Source organism: Podarcis vaucheri, assembly GCF_965113315.1.
Source record: "Podarcis vaucheri genome assembly, chromosome: 7".
NCBI lineage: Eukaryota > Metazoa > Chordata > Lepidosauria > Squamata > Lacertidae > Podarcis > Podarcis vaucheri.
Window position 1 is genome coordinate 68,511,545 of NC_138765.1, and position 23,827 is coordinate 68,535,371.

At 46.2% G+C, this 23,827-nt stretch overlaps 1 protein-coding gene across 3 annotated transcripts in view; it reads left to right on the top strand.

Moving 5' to 3' along the window:
* Positions 1-23,827, top strand: part of CAMTA1 (calmodulin binding transcription activator 1) — a 724,612-nt gene that overhangs the window by 200,976 nt on the left and 499,809 nt on the right. For all 3 annotated transcript variants that reach the window (XM_082229744.1, XM_082229743.1, XM_082229745.1), the window contains exon 3: positions 7,141-7,208. In XM_082229744.1, coding sequence (XP_082085870.1) covers positions 7,141-7,208 — 68 coding nt within the window. The remainder of the gene's footprint in view (positions 1-7,140; positions 7,209-23,827) is intronic.

The following is a 23,827-nucleotide window of genomic DNA, read 5'->3' on the forward strand; positions in this document are numbered from 1 at the left end:
GGGGGTTTGAACCATTTCACGAAACCCTCCTTGAATTTCCTGGGCCACTTCTGCAGATGTTTAGGTCTGAATTTTGGGGTTTCCTGCCAGAGCCCAACTCCAGGATTAATGTAAGATGAGTTGGTTTTGGTTCATCTGGCTTGGGACCCCTCTGGGCCTGTCTTTTGTTGTGGGCGTCTCCTGCAACAAATGTTTTTTTTTATTCTGCCTTATTTGCTGTGCCCACCCGGGACGCAGGTGGCGCTGTGGGTAAAACCTCAGTGCCTAGGACTTGCTGATCGTAAGGTCAGCGGTTCGAATCCCCGCGGCGGGGTGAGCTCCCGCCATTTTGGTCCCACCTCCTGCCCACCTAGCAGTTTGAAAGCACCCCTAAGTGCAAGTAGATAAATAGGTACCGCTTTATAGCGGGAAGGTAAACGGCGTTTCCGTGTGCAGTGCTGATGCTGGCTCGCCAGCTGCAGCTTCGTCACGCTGGCCACGTGACCCGGAAGTGTCTTCGGACGGCGCCGGCTCCCAGCCCCTTGAGTGAGATGAGCACACAATCCTAGAGTCGGACACGACTGGCCCGTACGGGCAGGGGTACCTTTACCTTTTTATTTGCTGTGCTGCCACGCTTTCCAAATCACTACCACATTACTGCTGTCTGGAGAGGCTGTAGAACAACAAAATCTGGACAAAAACAAGCCAGAACATTTGTAGCATCAAAAATTATTGGATTTCACCAGGAGGTTATGGACAGACACTCCAAGTGTCCCTATATTCCAGGGATGGTCCTGGATTTACAGAAGCTATCCCAGTTTCTGGTTTGATCCCAGAATGTCCCACTTTTCCTTAGGACGTCCCTATTTTCATTGGAGGTATGGAGTTGTGCGGCCCTGAGCCAAGGAGACAAGTAACTATACAACCTTTAGGAGACATCTGAAGGCAGCCCTGTATAGGGAAGTTCTTTAATGTTTACTGCTTTATTATTATTATTATTTTAAATGTTGGAAGCCACTCAGATTGGCTGGGGAAACCCAGTCAGATGTGCAGGGTATAAAGAATAAAATTGTTGTTCTTGAATTCCTTGAGCCAGTGTGGTGTAGTGGTTAAGAGTGGTAGTCTCGTAATCTGGGGAACCGGGTTCACGTCTCCGCTCCTCCACATGCAGCTGCTGGGTGACCTTGGGCTAGTCACACTTCTTTGAAGTCTCTCAGCCCCACTCACCTCACAGAGTGTTGTGGGGGAGGAAGGGAAAGGAGAATGTTAGCTGCTTTGAGACTCCTTAAAGGGAGTGAAAGGCGGGATATCAAATCCAAACTCTTCTTCTTCTTCTTCTATTTTCATTGGAGAAATGTCGGAGGGTATTGAGGAATGTGCACTGATTGGCAGTGCAGCAGTGTGACCATCTCAAAAGCATTTGCAGACACAAGCAGTGTTGAGAGTGGAGTTGCGTGTGACTGCCCTGATAGCATCATGAGCAGAAAACCTTGTGAACGTGCAGTAAAGAGGCCATCTAGAGGTCCCCTTCAGCATCCGGTGACACAATCCCCTGGGAAACTGGCAGAACTCAAGACGTAGTTTCTGCTGCTGCTGGAGGTAGGGTTAAGGCTGTACCCTTTGAGTACGTGATTCTTGTATTTTTCTCAATAGACATTTGCAGAATGGGAGGACTTCTCTGCTGGGTAACCATGTTGCTCAGAAGCCATTCATTATGGCATCCACACAGCCCTAATAAAGCACACAACACAGAGATCTGGCACCACAGGAATGCCCAGAGGATGTGAAGTATGAGCCTTAACACTAAGACTATTGGAAACAAGATATTTTTTGTGTCTCATTTGGGAATACTCTAATTGTATTTTGTGGCTCTGGCAGATGCCTGGGCCAGCTGGTTGTAGAAAAAAGCGTAGGGTTCTCTATCTGGAGTTGGTACCACATAGGAAGCCTTTTGGATTCTTGTTTGAGAAACACCGCTGCTTTTGAAACAAACCTGTTCTCATGTTTCTGTTAGGCAGGTTCGGGAGCTTTTGGGTGGGCTCAAAAGAGACTCCAGATGATAGTTGCAAGGGAAGGGAGGGTTGCTGTTTCTATACCCAGGTCAGACTCTCTCCGGAACCTGCACTGGGATGTGATAAGAAGAGCTGTGGATCTTGAAAGGCAAGGTTCTCGTGGCACAAACTGTTCCTGGGTTGAAGCTGTTATTGGTGTCAGGCAGGTTTGGCCTGTGCGTGTCCCAGCTCTCTCATTCAGTTATCCCATGGCTGAATGCGATAGACTGTGTTAGGGCATAGCAGTGCTTGTTTTCAGGGTCTGGTTGGCTGAGGCGGAGAGCGGGGAGCCTCCAGCCCAAGATCAGACCCTCCAAGTGCCCCTATTTTCCAGGGATGTCCTTGATTTAGAGCAGCCGTCTCGGTTTCTGATTTGATCCCGGAATGTCCTACTTTTCCTTAGGATGCCTCTATCTTCACTGGAGAAATGTTGGAGAGTATGGAGTTATCTGACCCCTGAGCTGTTTGAAGGCAATCCTGTATAGGGCAGGTGTTGTTTTTTTTAAAAAAAAGTTTAATGTTTTATTATGTTTTTGTATATGTTGGAAGCTGCGCAGAGTGGCTGGGGCAACCCAGTAAGATGTGTTGGGTATCATTAGTAAAATTGCCATTATGGAATGGGACGTCTTTATTTTCATCAGAGAAATGTTGGAGGGTATGCAAGAGCCCCCCAGGGAGAGCTCGGACTGGCTGGATGAAGAAGAGCAGTGGGAGCCTGCCTCCCAAAAGCCCCCCCCCCCGGGAGGGCTCCACAGCTACCTTAGAGCCTGGAGCCTGGTGGTGGGACACTGAGTAGCAGTCAGCAGAAGGGACGAGCTGGGAGCTGTTAGAAGCAGGAGATCTGAGCGATCAAGGGGTGTGTGCAGTGCTTCTTTTTCTAAAAGAATGTTTAGGGTTACTCTCATTTTCCCACTCATATTGAAATACTGCCCCTCAATGAGGCCAAACTTAGATTCACAAAATATTCAGGGCTATGCATACCCCTGTGGTGTCCTCCCAGAAAAAAAGGACTGTCTGTGTGTGTGTGTGTGTGTGTGTGTGCGCGCGCGCATTTCACCTGGTGCTGAAATGACTTCAGAGCAATCCAATACAATCTATTTCAGCCTAAATGGATGGCCCCTCCAGAATTTGACACACACACACACAGAGAGAGAGAGAGAGAGAGAGAGAGAGAGAGGAATTTGTAAATCTCTTTGTGCTTTGCTATTCAGAACTGAAATAGATGACCTTTCACACTCATGCAATACTGTACCATACAATACATGCAGGCCTGGGGAAATAAATAAATAGGGGGAATACAGTGGTACCTCAGGTTACATTAGCTTCATGTTGCATATGCTTCAGGTTACAGACTCTGCTAACCCAGAAATATCACCTCAGGTTAAGAACTTTGCTTCAGGATGAGAACAGAAATCGTGCTCCTGCGGCGCGGCAGCAGCAGGAGGCCCCATTAGCTAAAGTGGTGCTTCAGGTTAGGAACAGTTTCAGGTTAAGAACGGACCTCCGGAACGATTTAAGTACTTAACCTGAGGTACCACTGTATTCTGATGAGGGGATGAGTTTTGTTCCACATGTCAAATTTATGAAGGAAAGGGAGAATACTGGGGGGGGGGGAATGGGGACGGCAAGCCTTGTGGGGAGCTTCTCCTCCACCCACCCACCTCTCTCAAATATTATGCAAGATAACTATGTTCAGAACTGGAGCTTCTGAGCTATACTGACATGAAACTGCTTGTTTCCAGAGACTCAGACTCTATTGCTCGTTGAGGGATGGGACCTGGCATTCCCAGACTGCAGCCCTGCGGATAGTCACCTTAACCTAGCCGGAGCTGCAGGGCAGGGGTGAAACTAGGCTTTATTTCACCCGGCTCAAAGACACCCCTTCCCTGCATTTGTGTGCTCACACGCACAGGCTGAGAACCTCAATGGCACCCCTCTGGAGGCTTCACCTGGGGCAAAAAACCTGGCTGCAGGGAAGTGGAAGGCACAACTGGAAAGCCTTACCCTGGTTGGCTCCTCCTTGGGGGCAGGATGGAGAGAGGGAGCAAAGTGGGAAAAGAAAAGGAAAGAAGTGAGAATCAGGGAAAGAGAGAGAAAAAGTTCAGCAGCAGAGTAGGAATAGGGGAAATACAGAACAAATTGTGTCCTGTATTGAATTGATACAGGACATAGCATTTTATACTGAAAGAAGGGACAACCCTGTATTACACAGGTCAGGGGGTGGCACTGTGGTAAACCACAGAGCCTAGGACTTGCCGATCAGAAGGTCAATGGTTTGAATCCCTGTGATGGGGTGAGCTCCCGTTGCTCAGTCCCTGCTCCTGCCAACCTAGCAGTTCGGAAGCACGTCAAAGTGCAAGTAGATAAATAGGTACTGCTCCGGCGGGAAGGTAAACGGCATTTCCATGTGCTGTTCTGGTTCGCCGGAAGCGGCTTAGTCATGCTGGCCACATGACTCGGAAGCTGTACGCCGGCTCCCTTGGCCAATAAAGCGAGATGAGCACCGCAACCCCAGAGTCAGTCACGACTGGACTTAACAGTCAGGGGTCCCTTTACCTTTAAGGGACAATCCTGTATTACACAGGTCAGGGGGCCGGGCAACCTGTCTTGGGGTCCACCTTGTGGAACACACTCCCTGTGTACATAAGGCAGGCCCCGACTGTGGTGCGTTTAGCTGCCACCCCGACGCATAGCTGGCCCTATAGAAATATTTTAATAAAACGAATAAACAACATGACAATGTTGGCAATTCTATCTGTATGTCATCCAAGTAGGCGAACAGGTACCCAATTAGCTTCAGAAAGGGGGTCGTGGGTTGTTGCTTCTCATTTTGGGTGTCCTGACTGGGATTGTTATCTGTGTACGTGTGTGGAGGGGGGGGGGAAGGGGAAGAGTCGCCTCTTGCCTTGCAAGGATGAAGGATTAAATCTCTTACAACACTTACCGGTGGCGATTTGTATTTTGTTCTCACGCCTGTTGACATGAAAATGTGTCTGTGGCTTCAGAGAAGCAGAGATGTCCATCAGCGTAATTGATGGATCACCGGCGTTTTAACCAAGCCGTTTAAATCTGCACATTATCCAAAAGTCTCAGTGCCTGCCCCCTTATTGAGATGTCGGAGGAAAGCTTAGCACAGAGGCCCCTCTCACAGCTTCCCTTTGCGTTCCCAGGTACAGTAAGCCCCCAGGAATAGCAGCCGCAAAGCACACTTATCGAGGGCGGCTTTCTGTTAGCTCTCCCAGCCCATTGATTAAAAATGGCACCACTCACTCAGTCAACTGAAGTTGCAGTTGATTAAGCTGCTTGTTAGTGTTAGGAACCCTGCAAAGAAACAATTTGTCTTACTGTAACCTTTCCCTGTCCTTGCAGTATTTTGCTTCTTCTGGCTGTTAATTATTCTCTCTAAACAAAAAAGGCTTTTCATTTCTGAGCAGGACAAAGGAAGTGTACAGAGAAGGGGATTGCACAGTTTAAATGTCAGCTGGGGCAGGTCTGCCTTGATTTATGTGGAGGGTGGGGGGCAGGCAGGCGGAGGAAGGGCAGAGTCCCCATGGCATCTGGGGCGAGGAGCAAGCCACATACAGTGGTACCTCGGGTTAAGAACTTAATTCGTTCTGGAGGTCCGTTCTTAACCTGAAACTGTTCTTAACCTGAGGTACCACTTTAGCTAATGGGGCCTCCCGCTGCTGCCGCGCCGCCGCACGATTTCTGTTCTCATCCTGAAGCAAAGTTCTTAACCAGAGGTACTATTTCTGGGTTAGAGGAGTCTGTAACCTGAAGCGTCTGTAACCTGAAGCATCTGTAACCCGAGGTACCACTGTACATGCAAATCAAAGGGATCACAGGGGATTGCATGATCTGCTTCAGAGGGGGCCCCTTGGATTCATTTCCAGAATTGGAGTGCCCGTTTCGCCACTGCTCTCTGTTCCTCCTGTCCTCTTCCCTTTACCAATGGTAGCCAAGGTGTTGCCCCCCAGACGGTGTCCAGCAACATTTTCGGGGGCACCACATCGTCTTCCCCACTTGACATCATGACAGCGCCTACCTGCAGGCTGCTCACCTGGCAGCGAGGGGAAAGACGCAGAGGAATGGAAGGAGCCTGTTCAGTCGTGACAAACCACACACCTGCAGTGAGCTCTGTACAAAATTTGGAAATAGCAACTGAAATGACCGAGGTCTCGGTTCCACTTTGGAATGAAGATCAGATAATGCTGGGAGAAACCAATATGAGAGACCACGGCACGCATGCGCGCGCGCGCGCGCACACACACACACACACACCTTAGCCTGCTCTTTAGGCGAAACAATCAAACAAACGTACCAGGTTTCCCCAGAACAGTTGTCAAATGTCAGCGATCAGACCATTGCCACCATCAGGCTCACAATCTAAAAGCCATGACACAAAAGGAAAAGGGGTTGGGAAGCAGGAGGGGAAAACTGCAGACTTGGGTGCCATTTCTTGGTTGACGGGATTATTTTATTTTCTCACAGAATTTTATTGGTCTGTGACTGTGATAAATAATTCTTTCCTCCCTGTCGTGACCAGCTGGAGCAGGAAAGACTTCAAGGACAGGAGGAGCCAAAGGTTGTCTGATCAGAAGTTATTTTGAATATGTATTTTGAATACTTTATAGCCTGATTGGACCCCAAAGGAGCTCACAATGAAAGTGTGTTCAAGGGTGTAACAAGAAGGCTACATGGGGAAGGTTGAATGTGGCCAACCCTTCTGGTGTCTGGTTGTTGATGTCCCAGTCCCCAGCTCTGGGCTCTGCTCTCTGGAGGGAGGGGGTAGAAGGGGCTGCGGAGGCATTGGACTGGATTGTGTGTGTGTGTGTGTGTGTGTGTGTGTGTGTAAAAGGCCTGGTGAATGATCAAGATGCAGAATCATGATGCCCCACTCTTTGGTGATGTCAAAGTTCCCCGACAGCTGATGATTTGCCGCGATCCCTGCTCTCATCAAGAGAAATGGTTTTTAGAGAAGTGAAAGCACTGATTTTTAATGGTTTTTCTTTTCATTTTCTCACCATTTGTGAGATGCTTGTGCGGTGCAATTAATAAGCTTCATTCACTCATTCATAATCTAACCCTCCCCTGTTTTTTCCTCTTTCAGGAAATTGCTGCATATCTAATAACATTTGAGAAACATGAAGAATGGCTAACAACCTCCCCTAAAACCAGGTAAGACTCCCAAAAAAGCCCTCCTTCTTGTGAAAATGCCCATTGATCTATTTTGCTCCTGATTTTACTTGACTGGCTAAATCAATTCATTGGTCACCCAGTGAAGGCAAAAGGCAGGGAGGGGCTCGATGGGGTGGGGGCCAGGCTGCAGAAGAACCAGCAGCCCACCAAGTCATGCTTGATAGCTTGTGACACCAAAGTCTCATTAATTGACTTAATGAGTATTTTATTGAATGAAATCAGACTGATTAAAACCAGGCCATCTGCAGTCTTGACAGGTGGGGAGGGGGGAGGCTGAAACCTGATGGCTTAACATTTAATTGTTTCTGTTGAGAGGGATGGATTTCGAAGGCTTGGCTGAGCGAAGGGGTGTTGTCTGCTCAAGTCCGCGGCGTTCCCAATTGCTGCAAACCATTTTATACCAGACAGCAAAGGGAACCAGAACTGAAGGGGAAGTTGTGCGGGTGAATCTGAGATTGTCTGTTGTCCTGTTGGATTAAGCTTGCTGCGATGAGACCCTACCACCACCAGCCCCATCCCCAGCTCACTTTCCCAGGAAAGGTCACAACTGGAAGACCCGTTGTATACACTTTAGGTCGTAATTGCTACAAGGTCTTCCAGCTTTTAGAATTGTAGTAATTTTGCTCAGCCTCAGCTACAATAAATGAGAACAGAAGGTGTGTTTTCGTGCTGCGCAAAAATTGTGGACATTTTCAGTAGGGTTGAGAAGTATGTTGGGTTGGGTTTTTTTTTAAATCTGGTTGTTATTATTTTTCTTAACTCTATTCTCTGCAAAGGTTTGTGTTTCAGGAAGGCTGTTTTGGGTCATTTTCTTTGGGCCACAGATGTTACTGAATTACAGGTCTTCTTCAGAATGACAGGGACAGGGGCTTGTTGGAATTAAAGGTGACTTGAGAGCTCCTCTTGATAGCTCCACCAGCTTCAGAAGTCCAGGCGTGGTGGTGGCTCAGGAGAGGGCCTTCTCTGCAGCAGCCCCTAAATTGTGGAACTCCCTCCCCCCAGAAGTGCACCTGGCAATGTCGCTCTGTCCTTCCCATGTTCTGCTGAAGAGGCATCTCTTCACCCTGGCCTACGACACCCGAGATACGTATTTTAGGAGCCACCCCATTCTCTTGAACATAATCTGTATTTTTTTTAATTGTTGTAATATGCCCTGGTGCTTTGTGGTAAAGAGCCATCAAGAGATTGAAATAACAACAGATTAATGACACAATTTGGGAGGCGGGAGGTAGAACATCTCCTTTTCCATTTCTTTTTGCTCTGTAAGGAATTGCAGTGAGATTAACATTTGCAAATAGCTGACATTTCAGCAATATCCAGAGGTTGCCGTTCAAAATGTGGAATTTAAGTTCCGTTTTGAATATGACGCTTTCATCTCAAAATACGAATCCTTTCCCTAAGGTACATTCTGTTACGTTCAGGGGGTCTTATGGCCAGGTAAGCATGTAATAAGAGTGTCATTTTAGAGGGACATCTCGGTATCTTCTGGATATCTTCTGTCAAATAATCAGTGAATACGGTCAACGTGATTTGTTGCATATTAAGTGTCAGAATTTGCAGTGGGGAGCACTGGATTCTTTTGCAAGGGATAGATTAATTTCAGCTCCAATGAGTTCAACCATAGGAGCCAACTCCTAGGAGCTGTGGGGTCTCCTGTCCCCACAATAAAATATTTGAGGAGGCCAGGCCCCACAAAGTTGATAGGGATTCCCATTCAAATGCTGTGTGTGCACAGTGTCCTGTGATCAATTATGTGGGGCAGGCCTTACCCTGGCCCCCACAATATTTTATACAAGTTGGCACCTCTGAGTTCAACATTTATTATTTGACACATTTCATAGCCAACTTTTCTTCTGTGATAGAACTTGAAAGAGCTGGCGTGGGGCTCCCAGAAAGCTTCTCATGTAGCTGCTGACCAGGCCAATTTTTGAAGAAAAACATAGAGAGAGAAAATAGGGGTTACGGAGGGAAAACCTCAGCTCAAAGAGACAATAATTGTGTGAAACCTCCCATTCCAAGCCCACTTCTGAAACATCAGAAATTTTGGAAGCATCAGAAATTGGGGAAGAGGAGTGGACTGTCCAGATTGGAGCCTTGGGCAAGGCTTGGTCTTGCTAACCTGAGAATGCCTTCATAGAATCATAGAATCATAGAATCATAGAATCCTAGAGTTGGAAGAGACCACAAGGGCCATCGAATCCAACCCCCTGCCAAGCAGGAAACACCATCAGAGCACTCCTGACATATGGTTGTCAAGCCTCTGCTTAAAGACCTCCAAAGTAGGAGACTCCACCACACTCCTTGGCAGCAAATTCCACTGTCGAACAGCTCTTACTGTCAGGAAGTTCTTCCTAATGTTTAGGTGGAATCTTCTTTCTTGTAGTTTGGATCCATTGCTCCGTGTCCGCTTCTCCGGAGCAGCAGAAAACAACCTTTCTCCCTCCTCTATGTGACATCCTTTTATATATTTGAACATGGCTATCATATCACCCCTTAACCTCCTCTTCTCCAGGCTAAACATGCCCAGCTCCCTTAGCCGTTCCTCATAAGGCATCGTTTCCAGGCCTTTGACCATTTTGGTTGCCCCCCTCTGGACACGTTCCAGTTTGTCAGTGTCGTTCTTGAATTGTGGTGCCCAGAACTGGACACAGTACTCCAGGTGTGGTCTGACCAGAGCAGAATACAGTGGCACTATTACTTCCCTTGATCTAGATGCTATACTCCTATTGATGCAGCCCAGAATTGCATTGGCTTTTTTAGCTGCCGCATCACACTGTTGGCTCATGTCATTTACAGTATTCATTTACAGTATTCCCAAATTCAGGGATTGATGCAGAAGATCCCAACTCATAGGCAAACTTGCACTGGGGTCCTGCTTGCGGGTTTCCCATTTTGACACCTGGTTGGCCACTATGAAAACAGGACGTTGGGGTTCCCCCCTCCAATTCTTTTTCTCTCTCCACTCCCAAACCCCATGACATGCAAAAGCTACGCAAGTCAAATTCCATTCTCTTTACTTGCCTGTTGCTTGGTTTGACATCTGATTCCTTGGCAAACAGTTAGTCAGGAGGACAAAATTTTAGCAAGACTCGAGAACTGCTGTTGGGAGTAACACGTGGTTGTTGTTGTTTAGTCATTTAGTCGTGTCCGACTCTTCGTGACCCCATGGACCAGAGCACGCCAGGCACTCCTGTCTTCCACTGCCTCCTGCAGTTTGGTCAGACTCATGTTAGTAGCTTCGAGAACACTATCCAACCATCTCATCCTCTGTCATCCCCTTCTCCTTGAGTCCTCCATCTTTCCCAACATCAGGGTCTTTTCCAGGGAGTCTTCTCTTCTCACGAGGTGGCCAAAGTACTGGAGCCTCAGCTTCAGGATCTGTCCTTCCAGTGAGCACTCAGGACTGATTTCCTTAAGAATGGATACATTTGATCTTCTTGCAGTCCATGGGACTCTCAAGAGTCTCCTCCAGTACCATAATTCAAAAGCATCAATTCTTCGGTGATCAGCCTTCTTTGTGGTCCAGCTCTCACTTCCATATTTCACTATTGGGAAAACCATGGCTTTAACTATACGGACCTTTGTTGGCAAGGTGATGTCTCTGCTTTTTAAGATGCTGTCTAGGTTTGTCATCGCTTTTCTCCCAAGAAGCAGGCATTCCTAAGGTTGTGCTGATGCCAAAAATAAAAGGAGACCCTGGCCCAGTTCCTTCCAGTAGGCCTCATGAGCCATTTACTTAAAACAAGGGGGTTATAGCTTGTATATAAGTTTATGTCCCATTGTGTTTGATAAGAAGGTTGGTGACAGGCTATGAAGTGGTGGCGGCCCCCTTTTAAAATCAGCAGGGATGTGCTGAGCTCACTCTTGGGGACCATGGCAGGCAGGGAGATGGGTTCTCCGGTCTTGCTACCTGGGAGACTTTAACTGGGGATTCTGTGGATATTCTGCAGGCAAACCAGGTGCTCTAACACTAAACCACAGCCTATTCCCCTGGCTGCTTGGAATAACTCAACTGCCGCAGGTGCTCCTGGGACCTTGGAGTGGAGTGCAAGCAAGGGAGGCAAATTGTAAATAAATAGATTTTCAGCATAGCCCTTAATTCTCCACTCTGCAGCCTTGAGTTGCTCCTTGCCAGAGCACCAGTATACAAGGGAGGAAGCTTTCCGTGCAAGCATTGGATGGCCTGGGCCAGGATCAGACCCCAAGGGCTTCGTGCATGGAGTCTGCCTTGCCGTCTTTCTTCTGAACGGTGAAGGATTTCCACCCTCTTTCTGTCTTCTCTCTCCCCTTCCCTTCCTTTCTGCTGAACAGCAGCCAAGGGTGGGAAACGCCGTTTCCTGACTTGAGAGGTATCGTGAAAGCGAAAGCAGATCACCCCGACCTAGTGCCGAGTCAACCTATTGAACGATCCAAAGTTCTCTTATGCAAAGTCGGGGGGTGGGGTGGAAAGCAGCCGCAGTATTAAAATGTCTGATTATGGATGTATTTGCAGAAAGAGTTACTTCCCCCTCCTCCCCGCAGCACCCCATAAAACTTTGAGGGCTTGTTTAGTCTGCTGAAGGCAAGGCACAAAAATAGCAGGATTTCTATTAATATTACACTATCCTGCTCCTTTGCGATTATACTTGAAAGCTCTGCTGTCCCGGGAGAAGAAGAAAAAAAGACTGAATGTGTGCGTTCGTGCCTGTGTGTGTGTGTGTTGTTGTGCGCACAATTGCTGTTCAAGGACCTTAAATTACTTGTTTGAATTTGCTTTGGAATTTATATAATATATTGAAATTAATTGCTGCAGTTTAGTGCTGAGTTCATACAAACAGGCCTCTTGGTATTAAAGAATTAATGACATTGATCCTGCACTGGACTGGAACATTCTTTTGGGTTGTTTCTCTCCCCCTCTCCCTGCCCCCACTACTAATTTTGTTTGAGAAAATTAATAAAAATGAATTGCACGGCCGTGACAGTTTCATAGAGTTTCTTAATAAAATGATGCATAATGTGAGCTGGAAGGATCCCTCTTGCAGCCGCTGTAGGTTCTGATATTATTATTATTTTTTAAAACCAAACATCCCCCCCCCCTTCTTGCTGTTGGGGTGGCTCAGGAGACAATTAAAAACACAATCTATTAAAATGATTTCTAAATCAACACAACACCAATCAGCGGAGAAAATGATCGTGGCGGCAGAAACCTCTACCAAACCCTGTCTGAGTAGCTAACCTCCAACAAACAGCAGCTGGAAGGAGAATGAGAGAGGCTGTAAGTGTCTCCTTTAGAGCCCCTAGGGAGGACACCACCACTAAGAAGGCCCCGCCGCTCCTTGCAGCCTTCTGCCTGACTTTACAGAGTTTCCCCGATTTGTAAATGAAGTTTGCAGCACTAAGAAATAAACAAACCGTCCATAGTCAAAACTGTGGGATTCACTTGCACAATATTAAGCGATGGCAACGACATCAAAGGGATGCCCACCCACTTGGATGGCTTTAAGAGAGGATTAGACAAGTCTACTGATGGCTGCTAGTCACAAGGGCTGTGGTCTGCCTCCACAGCAGGAGGCAGCAATGTTTTTGAATACCAGTTGTTGGAGACCACGGGAAGGGAGAGGGCTCTTGTGCTTGAATCCTGCTTATGGGTTTCCCACTGGGGGCAACTGGTTGACCCCTGTGAGAACAGAATGCTGGACTCGGTGGGCCATTGGGCTGATGAAGCTGGCTCTTCTTGTATCTGTTTGTTAGTTCCTTCAATTCTGCATGGGACTTAGTTTTTATCCACACTTTCTGTACCACCCTGGTATCTTTTGAAGGAGGCAGTTAACAAATATATTCTTGAACAAACTAAGGAACAGCCTTGCTGGTGGGCCTCTTGGCAGGACTGGATCTCATGGATCACTGCAAGGAGGAGCATACTGAACTACACAGACCTTTGGTATGATCCCATAAAGTAATAAAATAAAATAAAATAAAAAATTATATTTTTGTCACAAATAAAATACAATTAATCAAACATTTCCCCATACACATTCATTTAAAAAGTCGACTTCCCTCACACCCTTCCATGGTTTTCTAATGGTTAACTTCCACTGCTGCATATTATAGTTAATCTATACCTTCTTTTCTCAACTTTATTTCCAAAATAACTTTTGCTGCCGTATTTAATGCCAAACCTGCTAGCAAACTTAGCTACTCTACAAGCCCACCACGCATAAAATGTACTTTCTATTTATTTGCATTGGGCCCTCCTAATGGTTGGTGGAGGAGGGCATTATTAGAGCACAAGACCAGCAGGCTTAGAGGGTAGGCAGGAGACATTCCTCAGGAAGGTTCTGCAGAGGAAATTGATCTGAAACGTGACAGGCCGGATCTTGAGCTGCAGATCTTTTGCCAGAAACCCAACCATATTTCGGTGATAAATGACTGCTATTATGAGATTGCTATCCGAGATCTGCTATCTTAAATCCTTGCTTCTGATTGCATCAGCTTATTGCTGGAGTGAGACCTGCTCTGCTTGGGAAGTGATAACTAAGGGGGGGGGGATCTATGAGAATAACTGCAGGCAAACAAGGTCATGTGACAGTGCTAGGACCGTTATCATGTGGAAAGCTACCTCCATGAAAATGAATGGCGCAAGGCATCCAGCCCCACACTGACAGCCATTGGGATTTCTGTTGATATCATCAGGATAACAACAACACCACCACCACCACCACCACCAACAACAACAGCAACAATAAATGGGTTTTCCACCAAGATGTGGGAGGACTGTAGTGCCAAAAATTCCCATGGTGGTTCCTTTGGGGTTTTCCTTTTGGTTGTGGTTAGAAAATATGCTAATGCATCAACTTGAGTATTATTAAAACTAATTAAAAACTAAATGCCACATCAAGATAGATCAACAAAGTACATTTCGCGATGCGTTCTCCTTGATGTTCCCTCCCTTGTAATCTCATTTGTTTGCTTGTTGTTGTGGTTGTTTTTTAATTGGCCAGCTAATCTACAGCAGAGCTGGCAGTCATTAGCATGGCTTGGGTGGGGGTGGGGGTGGGGGTGGGGGCGGCGGCAGCGAGGAAATAAATGAATACATGAACTGGTCGAGTAGTACAGTAGCATCACAGGAATCTGGAATACTTTGCAGTTTCTACACAAAATCGTGGAAATTAATTAGGCGTTCTTGCAGTGAACAAAAACGAGGTTGGTGGGGGGAGCCGTGGGGGGTGGGGGATGTGCTTTGGGCCCCACCAGGTTCCTTGTCATGACTAATTTTGGGAAACATCAGACAGCTCCTCATTCTCCAGCTTCTATGGTGTATATTCTTCAAGGAAACAAACAAAAAGGCCTTCTGTTGTTGGGGTTTTTTTGGGGGGAGGGGACTAAGTGTGTGTGTGTGTGTGTTGTGTATGCACCCACATCCACTTGTAATATCCAGTAAGATGAGCCGCTTGCATAAGCCTTGTGCCGTGCATGGCATTACTGGAAAGGCCATAATATTCAGAAATCTGCCACCCCTCCGCCATGCACTTCCTCTGGGAATAAGCTCCACAGAGCAAACTGAGTCTGCTCCTCCATGAATCTGACTACCAACACCTACCAGCCAGGATATCTAAACCACTGAGCCTTGTGGGCTTGCCGATCAGAAGGTTGGCAGTTTGAATCCCCGCGATGGGGTGCGCTTCCATTGCTCTGTCCCAGCTCCTGCCAACCTAGCAGTTCGAAAGCACGCCAGTGCAAGTAGATGAATAGGTATCACTGTGGCGGGAAGGTAAATGGCGTTTTTGTGCGATCTGGTTTCTGTCACAGTGTTCCGTTGCGCCAGAAGCAGTTTAGTCATGCTGGCCACAGGACCTGGAAAAGCTGTCTGTGGACAAATGCCTGAAGTGAGATGAGCGGCACAACCCCATAGTCCCCTTTGACTGGACTTAACCGTCCAGGGGCCTTTACCTTTTCCTCTTTTTTTTTTTAACCTGTGTACTACCTCCACTGCTAAAGGCAGCAAATGCCTCTGAATACCAGTTACAGGGGGGTATATGATTGGGGAAAGTCCTGTTTCTGCACACATGTCCTGATTGTGGTGGGCTCCCCTTTGCAGCATCTGGCTGGCCAGCGTGAGGACAGGGTACTGGAGTAGATGGGCCTTTGGACTGATCCAGCTGCTGCAGAGATTTTCTGATGCTCCTTTTAGGGGCCGGGCAAGATCAGTGTTATGGGACACAGGTGGCGCTCTGGTCTAAACCACAGAGCCAATCAGAAGGTCGGCGGTTCGAATCCCCACAACGGGGTGAGCTCCCGTTGTTCAGTCCCTGCTCCTGCCAATCTAGCAGTTTGAAAGCACACCAAAAAGTGCAAGTAGATAAATAGGTACCACTCTGGTGGGAAGCTAAACAGTGTTTCTGTGCGCTGCTCTAGTTTCGCCAGAGGCAGCTTAGTCATGCTGGCCACATGACCCTGAAGCTGTCTGCGGACAAACACCAGCTCCCTCGGCCAGTAAAGCGAGATGAGCACTGTAACCCCAGAGTCGTCCGCAACTGGACCTAATGGTCAGGGGTCCCTTTACCTTTACCTTTAAGATCAGTGTTGCATTGACACCAGCCTACAAGCAATTCTTAGAGCCAAACTTGCATCCCCAGCGAATTCCTGGTACACCAGTGAAGGGCCGTGATCCCACACCCTCCAACGTTCCTTAGATGAAAATAGGGATATTCTATTCTATGACAGTATCATGGCTATTTAGTTGTATTTATTGAACCAATCCCCCTCCCCCGCAACCTGGGTTTCCCTAAATGCAGAACATAAATTCAAAAACTGCTGGGCTTAAAATACCTCAGTTTCTGTGTGTTTCCTCTAATAACTTTTGTACTTTTAAAAAATTAATATTTCATTAAGAGAATTTTATATTTAAAATGGTAGAGGAAAAAAAGAAAGTGAGTGAGAGAGATAATGAAAAAAAGAGAAAAAAATACTGTTACATTACCATACATTAATATGCAGGTGTTTATCTTCTTATTTTCCTAATACACATATGATTGTGGGTAACCTAATATATTCTGTGTAAACCTATTCCAAATGTCATTGTATTGATCCAAAGAAAGTTTGCAAATAACTTTTGTACTTGACCAGGAGGAATTGCTCAAGCAACGATACTGATGTGGAATAGAATGTCCCTATGTTCATCTGAGGAATGTTGGAGAGTATGGGATCCTGGAGGTACTTAAGCCTAGGTCTTACTCTCAGTGGGTGAAGGAAGCCCCTGTGTTGTCCTTTTGACACAGCTTTTGGTCTGCAACCTTTGTTCTCGTGGCCTTGGGGGTGAGCATGTGTGTGAGAGAGACAGAGTCTTGTGGCATAGTGGAAGCTCAGGCCAGAGTGCATTTCTGAGTCTCTGTTCTTAGTCTAAGGGCAGACATCCTCCCTGGGTGCTGCCCTAGAGCTCCCCAGTAGTGTCTGCTGGCTCTTCCTGGTCTTGGCAGGCACTAAGGGCTCTGTGTGGGGCAGGCTCTCTTCTTTTGAGGGGGTGACACCCAGGAGTTAATCATGCCAACTGCATGCCAACTCATGCAGATGGTTGCACGGGCACATTAGTAATCGGAGCTGGGCCTTTGTTTATCCCCACTTCATCCCTTGGGGAAGCATTTATGGGCTTTCCACTGTGGGATGCCACTTCTGACACCACTTGTTGCACTCATGTTACTACAGACAAACCCTCCTAGCCACTCTGTCCACACCTACCTTTTGGGCTTATCTTGTCTCCACCTTGCAAAACTTCAGCAGCTGGCTGTCTAGGAGCGATTTCCTTCGCAATTCATATTTGCCCCCTTGCCATCCATTTGTTTGGGCCCACACAACTGGCTCCTGTCCTCGCTTCCTCTAAAACATACCTGTGTGTTTGAAGAGTCTGCACCAAGGAAGTTGCTGTGTAACATTTCTAGGCAGCAGGAGTTGGCAATGATTAATATTTCTGAAACCCCAAAGTTCTGCGGCACTGTACTCTGGCGAATCAATAGCAATTTACATGCGGTGTCAGTATCTATTTGTGGTAATTTAGTTTTACTTCGGCTACCTCCTGGTTTTATTTTTAGCATTTTAATTTCCCTCTGCCAGCTTTTAGGAAAACAAGAGTCACTTTCTCTCTCTCCCCCCCCCCACCGGCAGACAAGGGCTACTGGATGGGGGATCCGCCTTTCTTCCTGTGATAAATTCTCACCTAATAAATCATGAAGCTTTTCGAATGGCCCGATTCCTAAGAAAGCAAATGTGCGCCTCTCCCCACCTTCCAAAAACAACCGGCTTCCTTTGTTGGTGGTCTCAGGGGAGACCTTTCCCTTTTGTGTCTTTTCTCTAACTGGTGCAAAAAATGGCTTTCTGAAATCCTTGCAGAGACAGGTGTATGAGCCTTCTGGAATTATGATCTCTCCCCTAATCCCCTTCCTCTTCTTTCGCACTGGGGCAACTTGGAGTCTTATCCTGTTTGATGGTTTGGTGGTTCGAGTGTCAGACGAAGACCTGGGTTCGAATCCACACTCAACCGTGAAGTGCACTGGGTGACTTGGGGAGCCAGTCAATGCCTCTCAGCCTAACCTCAGGGTTCGTAGATGGTCATAGACTCATGGTGTTGGAAGGGACCATGAGGGTCATCTACTCCAACCCCCTGCAATGCAGGAATCTTTTGCCCAACACGGGTCTCGAACCCACAACCCTGAGATGAAGAATCTCATGCTGTAATTGAGCTACCTCGGGTTGTTGTGGGGATTAAATGAGGAAGGGTGGGGGGAACCACATACACTACCTAAATCTCATTGGAGAAAAAAGTGGGACATAAATGCAATAAAGAAAGAGAGGAAAGGGATTTTGTGAGGTGGAGGGGGCGGTATTTTAGGGTCATATGGGCTGTGGTCTAAACCACTGAGCCTCTTGGGTTGCCGGTCAGAAGGTCAGCGGTTCAAATCCCCATGATGGGGTGAGCTCCCATTGCTCGGTCCCAGCTCCTGCCAACCTAGCAGTTTGAAAGCACGCCCAAAAGTGCAAGTAGATAAATAGGTACCACTCCAGCGGGAAGGTAAACGGCGTTTCCATGCACTGCTCTGGTTTCGGTGTTCTGTTGCACCATAAGTGGCTTAGTCATTCTGGCCACATGACCTGGAAAAACTGTCTGCGGACAAACGCCGGCTCCCTTGTCCTGTAAAGTGAGATGAGTGCCGCAACCCCAAAGTCATCTGTGACTTGACTTAAATGTCAGGGGTCCTTTACCTGTACCTTTTTATGGGTGTGAGGAGGAGGCTAACAAATGTGAACTGGATCCTGGAGGCAGGAGGTTGAGTCAGAGGCTCAGCTTGTGTGATACCTGGGGTGTTGTCTGAAAACACTGAAGCATTATTCATGAATTCTGTTTTCAGTGTTTGATGGTAGTTGTATCATCCAGGTGAGCCAGGAACCCACAGACAGCAGTTATAATTTTGCAGATTATAATGCCAGCACTTCTGACCTGATGTCAGTGTTCCTGTTGCATTAGGGAACCGCGGCTTTTGGACTGACATGCCACCATGCTACACTAAATTTAAAATGTCGGGAAAGACCTGTATGCCGGGATACTGCATTCGTCACGTGAAATTACGGCACAAAACTCCCATCATTTTCTGAGTCAACAGGGTTGCAGGTGGATTTTTTTTCCTGAATGAACACGGAAATTATTGCTAAACTTCTACCAGACTCTAGTAGACTTCTAGAAATGGCTTTTATGTTGTGTGAAACATCACACATTTAACAGGTGAAGATGGAATAAAGTGCCATCTTACTGCAGCCTAAGTCTCTTGGTTGTATAATAAACGTTGCTTTTTAATTCCTCTATTTTTTGTTGATTGGAAGAGAGTAGGGATGGGAGGCTCTGTCAGTTTTGGTTTGTTCAACTTTCTCAGTTTTCCAGTTTTAAATTTAGTTCACATTTCTGCAGGAAGTTACAAGTTATTATTATTTTCCTTAAAAAATCCCCATGAAAATTCTTCAGAATTTCTGTGCAGATTTCTCCTAATAAACACGGTTTTGACAAATAGACACATTTTTGAAACAATTTCTCTTAATATAATGCATTTTTGTATTCATGGTTATGCATTCATTCCTCGAACACGTGCCTTTTTGTAAACTTTATTTGGTTGCAGAACTGCATCACAAAGTTCAGATAAGTTCATTTCTTTTAATGCACTTAACTGTTTTTTTCAGTTCACCTAATTGTTTCGTAAAGTGCAAATTTGATAAATTTGGTTTTAAAGGTGAACTGAATTAAATTTCTCCCCCATCCCTAGAAGGGAGGACATGCAGCGAAACACCCTGGGGAGGCTGCATCTCTTGAGACATTATTTAATCAGCAGCCCCTTTGGGACAGTCATGGAATTGCAGAATTTGAAGGGACCCCAAAGATCATCCAGTCCAACCCCCTGCAATACAGGAAATCCTGCCCACAGGTGTCCCTGGGTGGGCTCGAACCACCAACCTTCTGGTTAACAGCCAGCTGAGAAAACAGCCGAACACTACCAGCGTCTTCGCCGCCACCCCCATGACCAAAATTTGGTGTAGAATCATCACCCTTATGGAAACCCCATATGGACATTGACTCAATGCCTTTTGGAGAGATGGGTGTCTACTGGTATTCCAGAACCTTTGCAGTATATTAATTTTGCAGTATATAATTAATAGTAAAGTTAATTGATGAATTATTCATTTTTTTCATGTAAAAATAGGAGCAATAAATATTAATAACTTTTTTTTTTATTAAGGGACTTTCCATTTCCTGTGTCATTAAAGAGAGATTAACCAAAAGTTGGTTTTAAATGAAGATTGAAAACAATTGTGCTGTTGAATTAATTTACAGTGTTAAGGCCGTTATGCCGTGATCATAACTCCTTGCGTTGGAGAGATTCCCCTCCCCTTGACTGGATTAGTAATATTGGAGGCGGGGAAAGAGAGCACTGTGAGGAGCTACGGAGCATTCTGCTAAACTACAGAGCTTTCTTTTGGTGTTTCCAGATGCAATTCTGCCTTAAATTAGTAGACGAGGCAAATGCGGCCATTTGAACAGGCCAGAAACTGTGGAAGGGGGAGAGAACCACTGAAATTGTTTGCTGAAGTGCAGGGTACACATCCTGGCATTGCAGGGGGTTGAACAAGACAACCCTTTAGGTCCCTTCCAAACCTACAATTCTGTGATTCGAAATCCCTTTCAAAACAGAGAGCCACTTGTGCTAACAATCTTGGGTGAGCAGTGGGGTGCTGTTGCAAATCCAACTTCCTGGACTGTCTAAGACAGATGTTGGATCTCCACTCTGTATTAGACCGGCTAAAATCTATTTCTCTTCCACGTTCACTCCTATACTAACAGGTTTTTTCTTTGTGAGCGGTAGAAGTAGATTATAGCTCGTAACTAGTGGCAGCTAGACTGGTGACCAGGAGTGGCTGCTGGGACCATATAACACTGTTCCCAAAGGATCTTCATTGCTTCCCAGAGCACAATTCAAAGTGTTGGTGCTGACCTTTGAAGCCCTAAATGGCCTCGGCCCAGTATACCTGAAGGAGCGTTTCTACCCCCATTGTTCAGCCTGGGCACTGAAGTCCTCCTCCGAGGGTCTTTTGCAAGTTCCTTCACTGCGAGAAGCGAGGTTACGTACAGGGAACCAGGCAGAGGGTCTTCTCGATAGTAGCGCCCTCCCTGTGGAACACCCTCCCTTCAGATGTCAAGGAAATAAACAACTCTGTGCCTTTTCAAAGACACCTGAAGGCAGCCCTGTATCGGGAAGTTTTTAATGCTTGATGTTTTAGTATGTTCTGATATATGTTGTTAGCTGCCCAGAGTGGCTGGGGAAACCCAGTCAGATGGACGGGGTATAAATAATAAAATTATTATTATCATTATAACCATACTTTACTATAGCCAGAAAAATCCTCACGTTGACGGGCTTCCGGGCTAAGTAGCAAATGGCTCATTGAAGGCTGCCCGGAGGGAACCTGATTCCTGTTGGTCTGTCGGTCCAATACCCCTTATAGCTTTGATTCCAGAAGAGGATGAACTGGACGGAAGTGGTATAATGGCCTTGGACTGAAAAGATTTCTATCACATGGAAGTCCAGTAGATTTGGAAAGCCAACAATGAATCCTTTCAGCAGCTCAACCTTCTTCCCACTTTGTTTTAAAAATGGCCTTAGAGCAGGCGCTCCAGAGCAGCCGAGATCCGTTCATTGTCTCAGACGATTTCATTTTGACTGTGTTTCTGATGAATTATTCAGCCAGGTGGCAGGTGAGAACGGGCTCCCCCGGACGGCTTGTTTTATTTAATATCTGGCTGGTAACCGAGGAGGAGAACAGCGTCGCGGTGATAGACAAGAGATCTGCTAACTTCGGCGTGGAAGGAGATATCCGTGTATCCTCATATGGGGATTTAATTGGTACAGATGTTGATATTTCGGTTCTGCTGTGTAAGACAGTTTGTTGAACTTAGGAGGCGGGCAAAGGAAGGGGGGAATTTCTGAATTGCTGTGGTTTTTGTTTTTTGAAGAGGTATATGCCTAGGTTGTCTTGGTTTGTGCATGAGAGAGAAAGAGTTATTTAGGAAGCAGGAAGTTACTACATATTTCTGGAGCAGCTGTTGGTTCCCTCTTCCCATTTCCAGTCATTTAACTTTTGAATTGGCTCTGCCCTGCTCAGGTGGGTAATTTGATACTCCATACCCTCCAACATTTCTCCGATGAAAACATTTCTCCTGTTCGTCCATCATAATCATCATCATCATCTTATTTATACCCCAAACATCTGACTGGGTTGCCCCAGCCTCTCTGGGCGGCTTCCAACATATATAAAAACACAATGAAACATTAAACATTAAAAAACTCTTCCCCATCCAGGGCTTCCTTGAAATGGTTCAAGGGTTGATAACTCCAAACCCTCCAACATTTCTCTGATGAAAATAGGGACGTCCTAAGGAAAAGAGGATCAAATCAGAAACAAGGGCAGTTTCTGTAAATTCAGCCAGCCCAAGTTGGGGAAAGAGGCAGCCCTGTGTGCCTTTTTCCCCACCTCAGGTTGGCAGTGGCTCGGGCTGTCTTGTTTTATTGCTCTTCAAGATATGGCAACCCTATTTTATTGGGAAAGTCCAGTTGAATGGCTGGTGACACTACTGTACCTAATGCTCTGTACCTTCGTATTATTAAGGACAGGAGAATTGTCCACATTATTATTATTATTATTATTATTATTATTATTATTATTATTATTATTTTGTACCCCGCCCTTCTGACTGGCTTACCCCAGCCACTCTGGGTGGCTTCCAACATATATTAAAACTTCATAAAACATTAAACATTAAATAAAATAATAATTCAGCTTTGTTTTTATTTTGGTATTTATTGTGGTGGTGGTCTGTGTTTGGAAAAGATGGGAGCACCTCTTCTTCCTGGTGAAAAGTTGGAGCATTTCAGGGGGACCCAACAAACTCATATTTATTCATGATATTTAATGGGGGTAATAAAATTAAAGACTTTGTGGCATTTTAAATGCCTTACAGCTTAATTTATATTCTGGCATGCTAATGAAGAGCCAGCTTTTGTCCAGGAGGTGAGATATGCAAAAATAACCTTTAAGTTGCTCATAATTAACCTTTAATGATATTCCCTCCACTTTACCAGTTTTGTTTTTTTGCACATCAGGAAGTGAAATGTAAGAAGCCGGCCACCCCTCTCTGCAGCCAGCAGAGCATGGCATTTTCTTTTTCTATTTTTAAAAAATCTTTTGTTTGGGGGTTTATTTATTTGCACAGTTTCTTCCTACGTGAAACCTGGCACCAGAAGAGGGAATGCTGAAGAACAGGGGCAGCTTTCTCAGTTTCCTTCCAATCTCTCTCTTCTGAGGATGATAATTATTGACAGAGTTAGTAGGCATGAAATGGTGACTAAATGAACTTTCTCTCCCCCTGCCTCTCTTTCTCTGCAGGTTTTTATTTTGGGGGGATGGGGGGGGGAGGAGAAGATGGACTGTAAACAGATAGGATTAGCGGCGTCCCTGAGACCAGAGAACAACAGCAACTGAGCAGTAGGTGCCGCTGTCACCAGAGACTTCCCGTGTGCTGCTGCCCCGTGACAGGGCCTTTTCGGTGGTGGCTCCCCGGTTGTGGAATTCCCTCCCTAGTGAGGTGCACCTGTTCCCATCATTGTCAACTCTCAGGAGGAATCTGGAAACATTTCTCTTTAACTAGGCATTTGGTGGCTGGAGGGAAACTCTTCCCAGCAACTGTAAGATCCTTGCATAGAAGGATGCTTTGAATTGCTGTAAGGATGTTTTTCACTGTAGCCGACTTTAGATGTTACAAATTGTAATTGTTTTTAGAATAATTGCTTTTAGAACGGGTTCTTTTTTTAATGTTTTCCAGGAGCAGGGCTGGGGGGCGGGCAGGAAAAACCCATGTGGGCCTCTGGTGAGCTGCTGTCCGTCACAATAGACCATGCTCAGCTACATGGACCAGAGGCCTGATTCATAAGCCAGCTTCATATGCACAGGAACCTGGGATAGCTCAGTTGGTGGCACATGAGACTCTTAATCTCATGGTTGTGGGTTCGAGCCCTATCTTGGACAGAAGA